The sequence below is a fragment of the Metarhizium robertsii genome, assembly GCF_000187425.2.
Source record: "Metarhizium robertsii ARSEF 23 chromosome Unknown MAA_Scf_9, whole genome shotgun sequence".
In the NCBI taxonomy this organism is placed as follows: Eukaryota; Fungi; Ascomycota; class Sordariomycetes; order Hypocreales; family Clavicipitaceae; genus Metarhizium; species Metarhizium robertsii.
The window spans coordinates 1,316,667-1,329,007 of NW_011942237.1; the positions used below are offsets into that span (position 1 = coordinate 1,316,667).

General features: G+C 44.8%; 6 protein-coding genes across 6 annotated transcripts; 4 read left to right on the forward strand and 2 right to left on the reverse strand.

The window, feature by feature from the left end:
* Positions 1-263: 263 nt before the first annotated feature.
* Positions 264-2,364, forward strand: MAA_09608 (Zn(2)-C6 fungal-type DNA-binding domain protein; the record flags this gene model as incomplete). The annotated part of the gene is made up of 2 exons (XM_007827606.1): positions 264-404; positions 454-2,364. The coding sequence occupies 2 exons, from the start codon at positions 264-266 to the stop codon at positions 2,362-2,364; spliced, it is 2,052 nt and encodes a 683-aa protein (XP_007825797.1).
* Positions 2,365-2,661: 297 nt separating this feature from the next.
* On the reverse strand, positions 2,662-3,027 carry MAA_09609 (ethanolamine utilization protein; the record flags this gene model as incomplete). Its single annotated transcript, XM_007827607.1, has 1 exon — positions 2,662-3,027. One exon carries the CDS (start codon positions 3,025-3,027, stop codon positions 2,662-2,664), a length of 366 nt encoding a protein of 121 aa, XP_007825798.1.
* A 606-nt stretch (positions 3,028-3,633) lies between these two features.
* On the forward strand, positions 3,634-4,068 carry MAA_11554 (uncharacterized protein; the record flags this gene model as incomplete). Its single annotated transcript, XM_011413549.1, has 1 exon — positions 3,634-4,068. The coding sequence occupies one exon, from the start codon at positions 3,634-3,636 to the stop codon at positions 4,066-4,068; it is 435 nt and encodes a 144-aa protein (XP_011411851.1).
* A 1,839-nt stretch (positions 4,069-5,907) lies between these two features.
* Positions 5,908-6,529, forward strand: MAA_09610 (HRQ family protein; the record flags this gene model as incomplete). The annotated part of the gene is made up of 2 exons (XM_007827608.2): positions 5,908-6,310; positions 6,366-6,529. 2 exons carry the CDS (start codon positions 5,908-5,910, stop codon positions 6,527-6,529), a joined length of 567 nt encoding a protein of 188 aa, XP_007825799.2.
* A 1,750-nt stretch (positions 6,530-8,279) lies between these two features.
* On the reverse strand, positions 8,280-10,549 carry MAA_09611 (uncharacterized protein; the record flags this gene model as incomplete). Its single annotated transcript, XM_007827609.2, has 11 exons — positions 8,280-8,629; positions 8,684-8,771; positions 8,827-8,910; positions 8,964-9,046; positions 9,099-9,121; positions 9,356-9,610; positions 9,663-9,744; positions 9,816-9,930; positions 9,984-10,080; positions 10,141-10,257; positions 10,317-10,549. The coding sequence occupies 11 exons, from the start codon at positions 10,547-10,549 to the stop codon at positions 8,280-8,282; spliced, it is 1,527 nt and encodes a 508-aa protein (XP_007825800.2).
* A 1,315-nt stretch (positions 10,550-11,864) lies between these two features.
* Positions 11,865-12,114, forward strand: MAA_09612 (uncharacterized protein; the record flags this gene model as incomplete). Its single annotated transcript, XM_007827610.1, has 2 exons — positions 11,865-12,014; positions 12,064-12,114. The coding sequence occupies 2 exons, from the start codon at positions 11,865-11,867 to the stop codon at positions 12,112-12,114; spliced, it is 201 nt and encodes a 66-aa protein (XP_007825801.1).
* Positions 12,115-12,341: the final 227 nt, after the last annotated feature.

The window sequence follows — 12,341 nt, forward strand, 5'->3', positions numbered from 1 at the left end:
AGGTAATTTATAACCTTACGCGCTAGTAGCCTCGTAACACGCACCGCACAAGAGGAACTAATGCGTACAGGGATGCGTGCAGCCCGGCACCCCCTATTTCAGGCTTTGTATCTATAATATACAGAGCCCTGCTCACGTGTGATAGGTCTGGTGGGTTTCCCCGCAGATAAGGTCCGCCACCTTGGACGGCACATCGGCGTCAGAGATAAAACCATCAACAATCCTGCTTCTACATCATAGACAAAGGAATGAAATCGTAAATCATGAGCGCCACTGCCATCATAGCCGGCAATGCGGCGCAGAGCCAGAACCCGGCCCGCAACAAGCTCGAATTGAGGCGGAAGACCTTGGCATCCACGAAGAAGAGATCTCGTGGCGGCTGTCTGACTTGCAAGCAAAAACATGTATGCCAGACCAGAGCAGACTGTAGACATGCTGCTAACATATCGCAAGGCCAAGTGCGATGAGGCGAGACCAAGCTGCCGAAATTGTAGCCGAAAAGGCCTCACCTGCGGCGGTTACTCGCGAGGGTTCACCTGGTCTTACAAGCATCAATCGGGACCTCGCACGGCAGAGGCCAAGCAGGTGAATAGACGATCATCACAATCAACGGAAAATGAAAAGGACTACGCACCAAGCCCGGCGTCATCCAAGGGTGACGCGCCCCTGGTGGACAGCAATTTCGCATCGTCCCTGCTACCCTTCGACGATGCCTTCTACGCCTCCGATGACTGCCAGCCAATATTATCCCAATACTGGCCGCCCGCAAGCGTCTTTGCGAACGAAGATGCCCTGGCCTGCCTCGATCGATCTATGGGACTACCACCTAACCCTTGGCCACTTGACTCATCCGCGTCGGAGCAGGTGTCGTTTCCTCGCGGCTTCCGCGTAAGCCAAGATATTCCTCTACCCACGCCCCTCAGAGGTGGACCTGAAACAGTAGATAGGCTTATAACCAACTGGTTTGAGCAAGTCTGTCCCATATGGTCAGCATTTGACTCTTGCTTCAACCAAAACAGGAAAATAGCATCCGAGCTGATGCATCACTCCGCCGCCGTCTTCAACACTCTCCAGAGCATGTCAGCGAGCTATCTTTCAGCAAGGCTGCCTCAAATGAAGCGGCCGGCACTTAGATTGCTGAAGACTGCCACCGCAACTATTCTTTCTGAAGCCGATTCACTACGGGGAAGGGATATTCCCAATACAGTCCCAACAGGACTCCTGTTTTCTCTCTTCTGTGTCGGAACATCCGTGTGTTGGCTGGATGCGAGCCGTCTTGGGCTACCTTTTCTCCAAGAAGCCAAATGTCTACTTCAACGCCTGTCTTGGCAGGATATCCCTCGTACCGATGACCAACTTGAGATACTGGCCTTTTTTAAGAAAAGCCTGCTATACTGGGAGATGCTTCTGTCCTTTGTAGATGATTACGATCCAGGCAGCGACTCGGGGAGCAGGGAACAAGAAAACCGGACATCACCTGCACGGAACACCAGAGACACGAGCACCGACGCATTTCCGCATCCTTGGACTGGCATTTCTTCACAGACATCTCGTCTATTTTCTCAGTCGATTCGACTCTGCCGCTCGTACCGCCGCAGGGTCTCGAAGCCGAGCGGGTCAGAGGTTGCCCTGTCTGCGGCCATGCAGGAGATACAGGAAGCGAAGAAACTCGAGGAGCACTTGCTTGGGTTGGAATTCTCCTCTGCCACCCCGGTAAATCACACGGGCGACGAGAGAACGCCATGGCTGCACCTTGCGTATGTTGCAGAAGCCTACCAGCTGGCGTCACTGCTTCAGCTGTACTTGACGTTTCCAGGCTTGGTGGCGTTGCGCCTGCCGTCGGATTCTGGTCTTGAAACGAGCGGCAGCGTTCCCTGCGATAAATGGACCATTCCATTGGCGCTTCGCCTCACCAAACTTCTGGAGCAAATCCCTCCTGAATCTGGCAGTCGTGTGATTCAGCCTCTACTGTACATTTGTGCCAGCACAGGACTCTGTTACAACATCTCGCCTTGCTCGCTAATTCCTGCATATCAGGCGGACACGGTTGTTAGCGAAAGCCGGCCTGTGACGTTGGGTAGCCTCGACATCCTGGGCTACGTTAATCAGATGGATACCAACGATGGTGACCAGTCAGATGCAGCCCCCGTGCCTGAAATAGCTGTTGAAATTGGAAATGCTCGCAACTTCATACTAAGGCGTCTGGATACATTAGCGTGCACTCTGCATCCGAGACCGATCGTGGTTGCAAAACAGCTCGTCGAGCAGATTTGGGCTGCGTACGATGACGAATCTCGGGGCTGTACATCCGGGCACTGGCTGGATGTGATGGAGGCGCAAGATTTACGTTCACTGTTCGGATGAACCGAATGTACAAGCGGTCGTTTTGTCAGAGCTCATCTTGGCGTTTTATTTTGGACGAGACCAGTACGGTAGTACTGTTACGAACACGTGTGCGCTATGGCATTTCAAATCGTACGATGCGATTTGCGGCGTTCACGAAGAATACATGTAACATTGAGCCGGGATGGAGAAGGCATCATTCATATATGTAGCTGCTAGGTGCTGCAGCACCGTGCTGCCGCACGAAACTTGAAATCATATTGTACGCCCTGCCTGTGCCACCATCCCCCCCTCTGTCCCAGGCGACATTGTAAAGACTTAAAAGTCATTCTTCTTTCGCTGGCCCACGTAGAATGCTAAGCCGTAGTCTGAAGTCTCAAAGGTAATGGTAGCTCCCTTGGGGAAGAATACCACATCACCTGGCTTCGCCTTTGTCGTTTGTCCAGTCGCATCGGTGATTGTGAAGTCGCCTTCCACAAATATCTTCATCTCGTCATACTTGTAGGTGTATGTGAGAGGCTCGCCCTTTTTTAAACGGAAGAATCCTGATGAGACGGGCGTGTCGGACGTTTTTTCGCTGGAGAAGACGTCGCCGAGGAAGGCGTTGTCGCCGGCTAGCAGCGGAATCTGGAATTTGGATTGCGCCTCCTTGTAGAAGTGGAATGCTGGTGAGTTTCCGGCCATGGCTGATATTTTTGGAGTAGGAGGTTGAGAGAATGGGGATTAGTAAAGAGAAAGATAAAAACTGCTGCTTATGCTGCTTCTTATATCTTCCTGCCAGTAGGTAAATAGCTCTTCAAATAGTACTCGTACCCGGAGCAAAAGGTCCAAGTCGAGCCACTCTAGTCTGGCGACATCTCCCGACCCGCGCATGTTGCCTGCGACTCTGCGCCATCCGGTCGTCCGCCTGTTGCTACGTATCACTGGTCTGCTTTCCGGTCTCTCTGTGTCATCGGGTTCTGATGCCCATAAAATGGTTCGCCGAGTCGTAAAATTTCCTATTTGGGCAATGTGTCCCGCATGGCGGGGGCGCTCCTCGGGGATAACATCAGGTGTGACAATGCTCAGACCTTGGAATGCATTTTCTCCATGGCGGCCAAATGATTCATTCGTTCGGAATCTTCAGGGCGCGTCCGTTGGGTGTCGGGTGATAATTTGTACTCTAACCTAAGACGACTGGCGTGACCTCTTGATTTTAATTGAGGTGTCAGCCACCACAAAATCACGACTCCAAATCGCCAAATCTGCTAGCAGTATTTGTTCAAGATTAACAGATTCTTTCACCTCAAGATGACTTTACTTGTTCAAACGCTTCATCTCACTGAGTTTACAGGGGCAGCGGCCTGCTTAGTACTTGCAGTTATACTCGTTATCTTCAAGGGGTTCAATCGAAAGCCACCGTCACTGAGGCCGGAAAAGGACGAAGCTGGCAAAGCGGCCGACCAAAACAACTTCAAGTCACGGGACTTCAAGATGCCTACTCCTCCACCCTATCCGGAGTGGTCTATCGAATCCACCAAACCTTTACCGTACAGAGCTTTGAGATATGGGCCGAAATACAATGTCACAATGGGGCTTCGTACCATTCCACCGATTGAATGGGTCGAGCTTGACTGCCAATTTCCCAAGTATCACGCAGACAAGGCAGCTCGACTGCTTAAACGCGGTGAAAAATACGCCAAAACGCACCCTGATATATTTCCTGCCGCAGTAGAACTGCTATAAGAACTGGTAAACTATTTACCGGCTTGTTACCCAAGTATATACAAGCGAACCGTAACAGGCATAGATAACCTTTAGTCTGGCGAGACTTTTAATATTAAACAGCGCTCTTTACAAGAAGACCTAATAGCTATGTGCGCACGACTTGTGCAAGATGATCTCGCTATTATGATTAAACAGCCGGATAAGCAGTATTGCCTACTTGCTAATGCTATTTTGCTAGCTGGCTTCTGGAGGCTTTTAGATAAATTTAGTATAATATAATTAAATATCTATATATCAGGTAATATTTCTTACTTCTAGGAGAAGCTTAAAAGTAGTATAATTAAGTTTTTTTAGTAAATTAAATATAATACTTTTTATACACGTAATAATTACTTTATTTAAGTAGATAACTCGCTGTTATAAAGTTATAATATTAGTAATAAAAATTAGCTAGTTATAAGCTAAAGTATAGCTAAGAAGAATAAGGTTATTAAGAACTACTAGTTTTGCTTAAAAAGATAAACTCATTAAAGACTTTCTAAGACAGGAGCTATTATTTTTATAATTTACACTTATTTTCTTCCTATAGCATAAATTACATAAGAAAACTATATGCCGGGCCGACTAGCTAGTACGGTATATAGTTGGGATGACAAGGTTAGTAAGTATAAGGGCAGAGAGAAGTACGGAGATATTTTACTGGAGTATTTAGATCAGAAATATAAGGAACAGATTCAACGTGGCTTGGATCTACAGAAAGAGGAGAGGATTAGGAGTTATCCATGGTAATATAGCGAAAGGACTACTGCGATATGAAACCGGCTTCATACTTGTATGTACTATGCATCAATTGATATTTTACCCTTTTTGTACCGATGAATCTTCTCCTTGGTGACCGTTGTTCCGCCCACTACACTCGACTCTGCAACGGGGTGAGGTACACTCCCGCCCTCGGCTCTGGCCTGCCGGCTGGGACTCTCCCACAAGCGAAATTACTCACGAGTCGAGCTCAGGAGCTTAATAGCTCCTCAGGCTCTCGTTTTCTTGTTCTTTTTCCTCTCTCTTCTTTAGAGTTTAGATACTGGTAGTAGTCGCCTAGCTAGTCGTGAACATACTCAGCTTAGACCGTTACATACGCTACGTTGTTCGCTATGTCAGAGGCTGATACCAGAAGACAGACACTTCTTTCCCTCCGTGCCTTAGTAGCACTGTGAAACCATCGGTATAAATGCCTCATACTAGCTAGCTTGTCTGTCAATAATGCTCAGCTTACAATAACTCTCATAACGTGACACCATGGTATATATGTGCCTATGAATAACTTTGGAAAATGTAGTCACTCGATTTGCATCATACTGTTGACGATCATCTTCACAGCGCTACAACATTGGGAGACTCTGTCCACTAGGCTCCGCACAGCCAGTTTCACACAGGCAACCTTGGAATCAATAAACGACGCCCATCAGCGCAAAGCAAGTAAGAGATAAGGCCGCCCAGACTTACCCCGCGTTCTATATCCGTGGCGTTGCGGCCGCCTCAACGATTTCCATTTTTGGTCATGTTACCCGGACGAATTCTATCCGTCTAACACGGTGTGGCCCCTGACGCCACGTCTCCGAGCAACCTCCAGCTTAGTACTACCATCCAAAACCAGGGAAAATAAATACGATATGGATAGACTTGAAAACGAAGCTATATATATCGTATCAATGTGGCTTTGACTAGCAATATTGAGAAGCCCTTAAGCTGAATGCCATTGTAGAATGCGCCGTTTACAACATGGCTTATTTATTTTTTGGTATAGCCTTTTGTATCACCAGTTGCGCTCTCTTACTCCGCACCTTGATACTTCAACGGATGGCCGTCAGATGTGTCCTTCCTATCCCTTTATCTGGTAAAGCTCCGCCAAAAAAGGGCCCTGATATAGACTACTTCAAGATATTTCCACCTTCACAACGCCAGTTCCTCCCTGAAGCGACGTTGGCATCGTCCATTGCTGAAAAGGATCACTTGGATACCCGCGATTTGTCTATATCAGCAAAACCAATCCTAAGGTTGGATGCTGATTATCGCCTTGCTGACCCTTCAACTTATATATACAGCGGTTTCACAGTGGGCGACATTAAAGCGCTAGGTGACTTCCCTGACTATGCAAAGCTATCTGGGGTTCCTTTGCCTCTACCCCTGAAGGACTTCAATGTCGATAGTTCTCCGCCGAGACCTTATAGACCATTCAGATGGCCTTACCATCAAACAATGTGTATGTGGCCTGTACTCCATGGCGCGACTGTTTGACTAACAATCTTCTGCTACAGCCTTTAAAAAGCTAGAGCCTGATTATTGGCTCGAGCTAGAAGACACATATAGAGAGCGTATCCATCAACGCCAATCACTTTATAAGAAACATGGGAAAGAAGTCTTACAGGCTTTACCTGGATCAGAACTTACTTGCAAGGAGCTAATGGAAATGGTTTTGTAATTTATTTGCGCACGATACCCTCGACAATTTAAGCTCGTAAAGAACATTTTGGTAAATCACATTCTGAATACTAAACATGATCTGGTAGTAACTAGGCCTCTCTATATTCTCTTGGATAATATACCAGAAGACTTTGCAATAACATTGCGAGATCATAAGACTGGACGTTACCACCTTCGAGCCGGAGTTATTTGCTCAATAATTAGGTGGAATCTAGATCAAAAGATAGGATTACCCCTGTCAGACGTTCATCAGCCCGTGCCTGACTATAAGGAGAAAATAGAGTTTAGCATGGATTGGTAAGTCTCTATTCAAGAAAAGAATAAAAGATAAAACTAATATTAACGTTTTTATTAAGTTCTTCTCCAAGTTGCCAACATCTAGTCCTATACAAAGAGGGTTATAGGGACTCGAAATTGGGCAACCACTACATCTACCGTCAGGTCATCCTGACTTCAGCCATCGAGATTCCCAGAATCCATCTCTTCAGCCAGATAACTTATTTCTGCGAGTGGACTGGCAGACCTTGCGACGGCTGCCGCTCTCTGGCGCCGTGGTATTTAGCTTTAAGGCTCTATTTACGCCTATTTCAGAGTTTAAGAATGAACTATATATTCTATCTCTAGTCCTTAAGATCGTCAACGAAGGCCAAGCAAGCTTAATATTATATAAGGGCACCTGGCATGTTGAGCATATTGTTAAACCCCTACTTAAGAGGTATAAGCGTGCATAGGTAGAGAAAGGGTTAATTAAGAGAGGATAGAATGTTTGGACGCTTAATAAAAGTCCTTTTTTCCCCAGATAGGAGAAGAAGTACGGGCACAGAGCATGGGCTGCGTGAGAAATCTTGTTACCTCTAGTTGGATCCGTAGTATATATAGGTGATATACTCTTTATACCTGCTAGTTTTACCGCTTTTATTACTCTAAGCCCGCACTATTAATTCTTGTATAAAAAAGGCAATTGATACCCGGGCATGACTCTTATCCGGACACAGAGCTACTTTTTATTAATTAGCTTTATGGTATTTAAGCTAGTAAGTTTAACGCATCGCGATGCGTGTACACAGTATTCTTTGAATTGCTTGTTACTATTAAATAAGCCAGGTACAACTCCTAATTGTGCTACTAGTAAGTCCTGGTAATTAGCTAGCCTTTTTTTTATTTTTTTTATAATAATTTAATAACCCCACCAGAAAAGGTAAAACTACTAATATAAATTTACTTAATAGCCTTGGCCTTATAAGATTTTTTAGCTTTTTTAGCCTTTTTAGCCTTAATTTTACTAGTTTTATTAGCTTTTTTATAATTAATTTAATAGCTTTTTTAATATTATACTTTAATTTAATATTTTTAATTAATATATTAATTGATAAGCCAATATTGCTGACAAGTCTGGATTCATGATCACGTATTACCTTTTTAAAGGCTACTTGTCACAAAATAAGTACATAATCTGTCAGAGAATATTTGGCTCTGCTATAATAATAGGCAAGCTTCGAAATCGATCGATTTCGAAGCTTGACAATAGGTATATTATACAAGGTGTCTAGTATAAATACGCATAAAGAATAAAATAACCACTCTAATATTGAAATGAAGCCAATCCCACTTCCATGCAAGCATTTCTCTTGTAATCGACTCCAAATCACCACTCCACAAGTCGCAGGTTGAGCTCCGACTATAAACACCAAAGGCGATCCTGCATAGCTGCCTTTAGTACTTGAAGCTAGCACTCAGACAAATTTGTCTTATTCTGCTTTGGTGAAGAACCTAAGATTAAGGCCAATGTTCGTGGGGCCCGATGGTAAAGCTTTATTGACATCAATCCTGTTCCACCAGTAATTTGGTTTATCAAGAACTTCGTAGACATAGATAGGCTGAGAGTAAGTTGGTGTCTTCTTTGTTAAAAGCCACACATGGCTTTGCTCCTTATAATTTGAAGGTAAAGTTCCATCAGCGATTATATTCCACCAGGGCTCACCATCTTGGTGTCCAAATGTTAACTTGCTGGTACCAGTAACGCCAGGGAATGGGACGCCTCGAATGTTGAATACAGGTGTTGTCTTGCCAATATCTGTGCGCAATTTATCATCGATAACTATAATAGTTAGCAGCCGTAAAACGAACAATCAAGATGAAGAGATTTTCGTACGAGTGCTATTCTTGGGATGGTCCTTGTACTCTGGTTTTGTCCAGTCATACTCTATGTTTTGCACAATATATGTAGTAGAGAAGGCGTCCTAGTAAGCGATGAGTTTGCGTGCCGCGTTATAGTCAACGTCCAGTATTACTTACTATTACAGTTCCAAGAAACGCATCCGGAGATTGGTAAGAAGGCTTGGATGCAGCCTTACTTGGGTCTTTTGAAACATTGGTAATCTAATATATATTCAGTCAGCAAAAATAAAAACGAAATGTACCAAGCCACGTACCCATGTCTTGACTCCATCTTTAGCCTTGATAATAGCGTTGCGTAGCTCTACCTGCTTTTGCTGGAGAGATTCGGGCAATTTAACTAAAGAATCTTAGTTTCAACGGCTTTAGATGTATATCTCGGGTGTACTTACTAGTCTTGAGCATTCGCTGCATGCTATCGTAGTCCGCATAATCGTTAAACACCGCCCAAGTCTGCAAGAATAAGTTAGATTTTTATATTTCTTCTCGGGCGAGTATATATTAGAAACTTGCCTGCTCAATTGCGTCAGAGTAGTCCAGAGGCTTGAACTCATCTTTAAAGTTGAAAACTTGATCATAGCGCTCGACAAGTGCGCTTTACTCCAAATTAGCACTCGGAATCCCCCCCGGATGTATTCTGTGGACTTACTATCGCTTCCACTGATGTTCCCCAGCTTCTGCAATAAACTTATCAGATATGCTCTTGATATCAAGGAGACTAGCGTCGCCTGACTGCAAGGCTTTGATCTCTCCAAGAACGCCAGACTTGGTATCTTTAGGAGGCGCGCCGACCCAAAACATTTCCGAAATGACTTTTGAGTTCTTCGAAAGAAACTCAGAGGCCTGCTTCATTTCTGTACTAACGGTAACACCGACTCCAAACATGCCAAAAGCTACCTTGGCCCTAGAGGTTTACAAGTCAGCAATTATCCCGAAGCTGGAGTAGATGTACCAACTTTGCCTCAAGTTCGTGTTTCTTGGATGACTCGGTAGATTGAATGGATACCTGAGCAAAAAGCGCACCTCCTTCCACGAAATCTAAAACACTATTAGACATATTTTAATTCTGGCGCTGGTACGTCAAGACTTGCCGCTAATAAATCGGTCACAGTATCGCTCAGTCGGATTTTTAGCCTCGTTCCACATGAATTTGTACTTGAGATCGGAAGACGGCTGTCGTTTGACGTCCGCTCTTACAATATATGTAAGAGCGCTATTCTCGAACTAAGTGAATGTAAGCATTGTTATACGACTCGTACTTCCGTAGAAAAACTTACAGTAGACTTATCCAGCATTTTGCCGGAGACTTCTACACTATCATCAAGGTACTGGATACCGAGACTAGCGCTAATCCCAAGCTCCTTGATAATTTGCCTATATCATAATATGAGTACTGTATTACAAGTTTATGTATTCGGGCTCATAGGAGCTTACGAATATTCAGTAATTTGAGTCGCTTGATACTCAATCTGGACTTGACCGGGTGCGTTAGTAGGGCCCGTTACGTCTACTGCACCATTCATGCAGCCCTCCTGCAGGTAGGTGTTGTACCTATACTAAGAATTAGCACGCATGTATACAAGGTATTTGCCTGATATCATGTTTCTCACCCTTGACCCAGGGTCAACCCGTCAGAATACGGAACTGTACTGGCTCCAGCCCCAAGATTATTATGCGGATTCTTAAGAGGCTGGCCATTTGAGCCACCGCTAGGCGGGCCCGTGGAGTCGGGAATATTATTATCGATATCGTTAATACCGTCCTCACCAGGCAGTTTTGCAACTGGTTTTGCAGCTGTAATATGAGCAGCAGTCAATGCTGCCACCAAATGAGTGTAACGCATTGTGTAACTAGTACGCAGAATATTCTGCTGTAATGTAAAGAAACTTGTTAATGAGGGAGTGGCAAAGGATGGTGATAAAGTGAGGTTCAGGAAAACTTTGAGAGGAATGAAGCCATTTTTAAATTATTAATTCTCAACAACTGGTAATCTAAGGAGAAGCTATCTGGAGGTGACTGTATTGCCAGCTCCCTTGGCGTGAACGTATTGCCAGCTACTTTGACGTGATCGTATAGCCAGTTACGCTGACGTGGCCGCATAGCCAGCTGCTCGTGTAGTAACTTGGGTGTTGTTTCCCCTCGAGGCAAGCTTGGTGCAGAAACAAAGATTTGGGTTTATGCGAGGTCTGACGATATTGACAAGGCTTTGGTTAATGCCGCATATACCTTATTGTTTCAAGATAATGTGTGTATAATGGCTGAGCATACTGGTTATACGTCATCACGCTTGGCAAGAGCATATTCTCGGCACTGTTTACCATAATATCCTCTGAATAGAGACTATTCACTTATCGGCGTTACAGTCGGATTACTTTGCTGCCTTCATATTTGCTCAATAATCGTACGAGGTGTAAAGGCCGTGTAAGCATGGTAACCAGTATCTGTCTATGCTTGGTCTGAATAAGGTTTCGGCACTTGTTACAACAGCCCTACAACTAGTCATTTACAATTGGTGTCTTGACTGCGAAACTAGACGTGACCTGGCACTCTTGGTAAGATTACTGGAGATATAGCATGGTGTATGTCAATGCTGGTGGAGTTGTTGGGAACCGGAAAGTGGACAAACACGAATTGCCGGTAACTCTATGTCCTATGATGTAAGAGGCAGTTGAAGAGTCAAGATAAAAGTCTGGATAAAAGTGGTGCTGCCTGGGTCATTAGGGTAATGCAATTCGTCTTAACCTTCTCACGCTATTTAAACGTTATTCGCTTTATTTTCCGGGGGTTGCCCCACAACAATATACCCAACATTATGCGAACAGGGTCCGAAGAGACGGTCTGTCGTGCCAAACCATGGTAGGTTCTGCTGAAAACGATAGCCCGGCCCGATCCTGGCCCAAACACGGCACTGCAAAGTAAACCAGACTCGTGTTAATGCCTCTCGGCATAGAAGGGCACAGTATCGGGAAAGCCTCAGAATGTATATGCCGTAGCTAGAGATGTAAAGCGAAAAAAAGGTATAAAAAGCACAGTTTCCACCTGCTATGAACTTTTCCATTCAGCAAGCTTCTCTCGACAAACACTTCAAGACAAATAATTCTCTCACTCTTCTCACAACTACTCTACTCTCTTCACTTTTCACCACCAAACTATTCAAAATGAAGTTCACTCTCCCTCTTCTCGCTCTCCTGGCCGGCTTTGCCGCTGCTAAGATTGACGGCTCGTCGGTAAACGACATCGACAATAACGAACTCGGCGAGGGTGCACCCAACCACTGCCCGGTCGGCAGGCCCTGCAGCAGCGATAGAGTAAGAGATTCGCTAATCGCATGAATATACACTACTAATACTATAATAGCAATGCGGCTCATGCTCATGCAATGACTGGACCGGCAAGTGCACGGAATAAGCATATATTAATGCCATGTCTTGCGCAGACTTCGAGGAGGATTATGTAACTTTTAGCCGTTGTATGGAGTTCTTCACTGAAGTTTAAGCTCGGCCGGCTATTAGTGGGCTTTATTTTTAGCAAAAGTTTGTAGTCTTATTGAGGCTGTGTGAGTCTTGTATACTTGGTATATTAGCTTCTCTCAACATATAGAGTTTCTTTAAGATTCAATACATATTTGTCTAAAA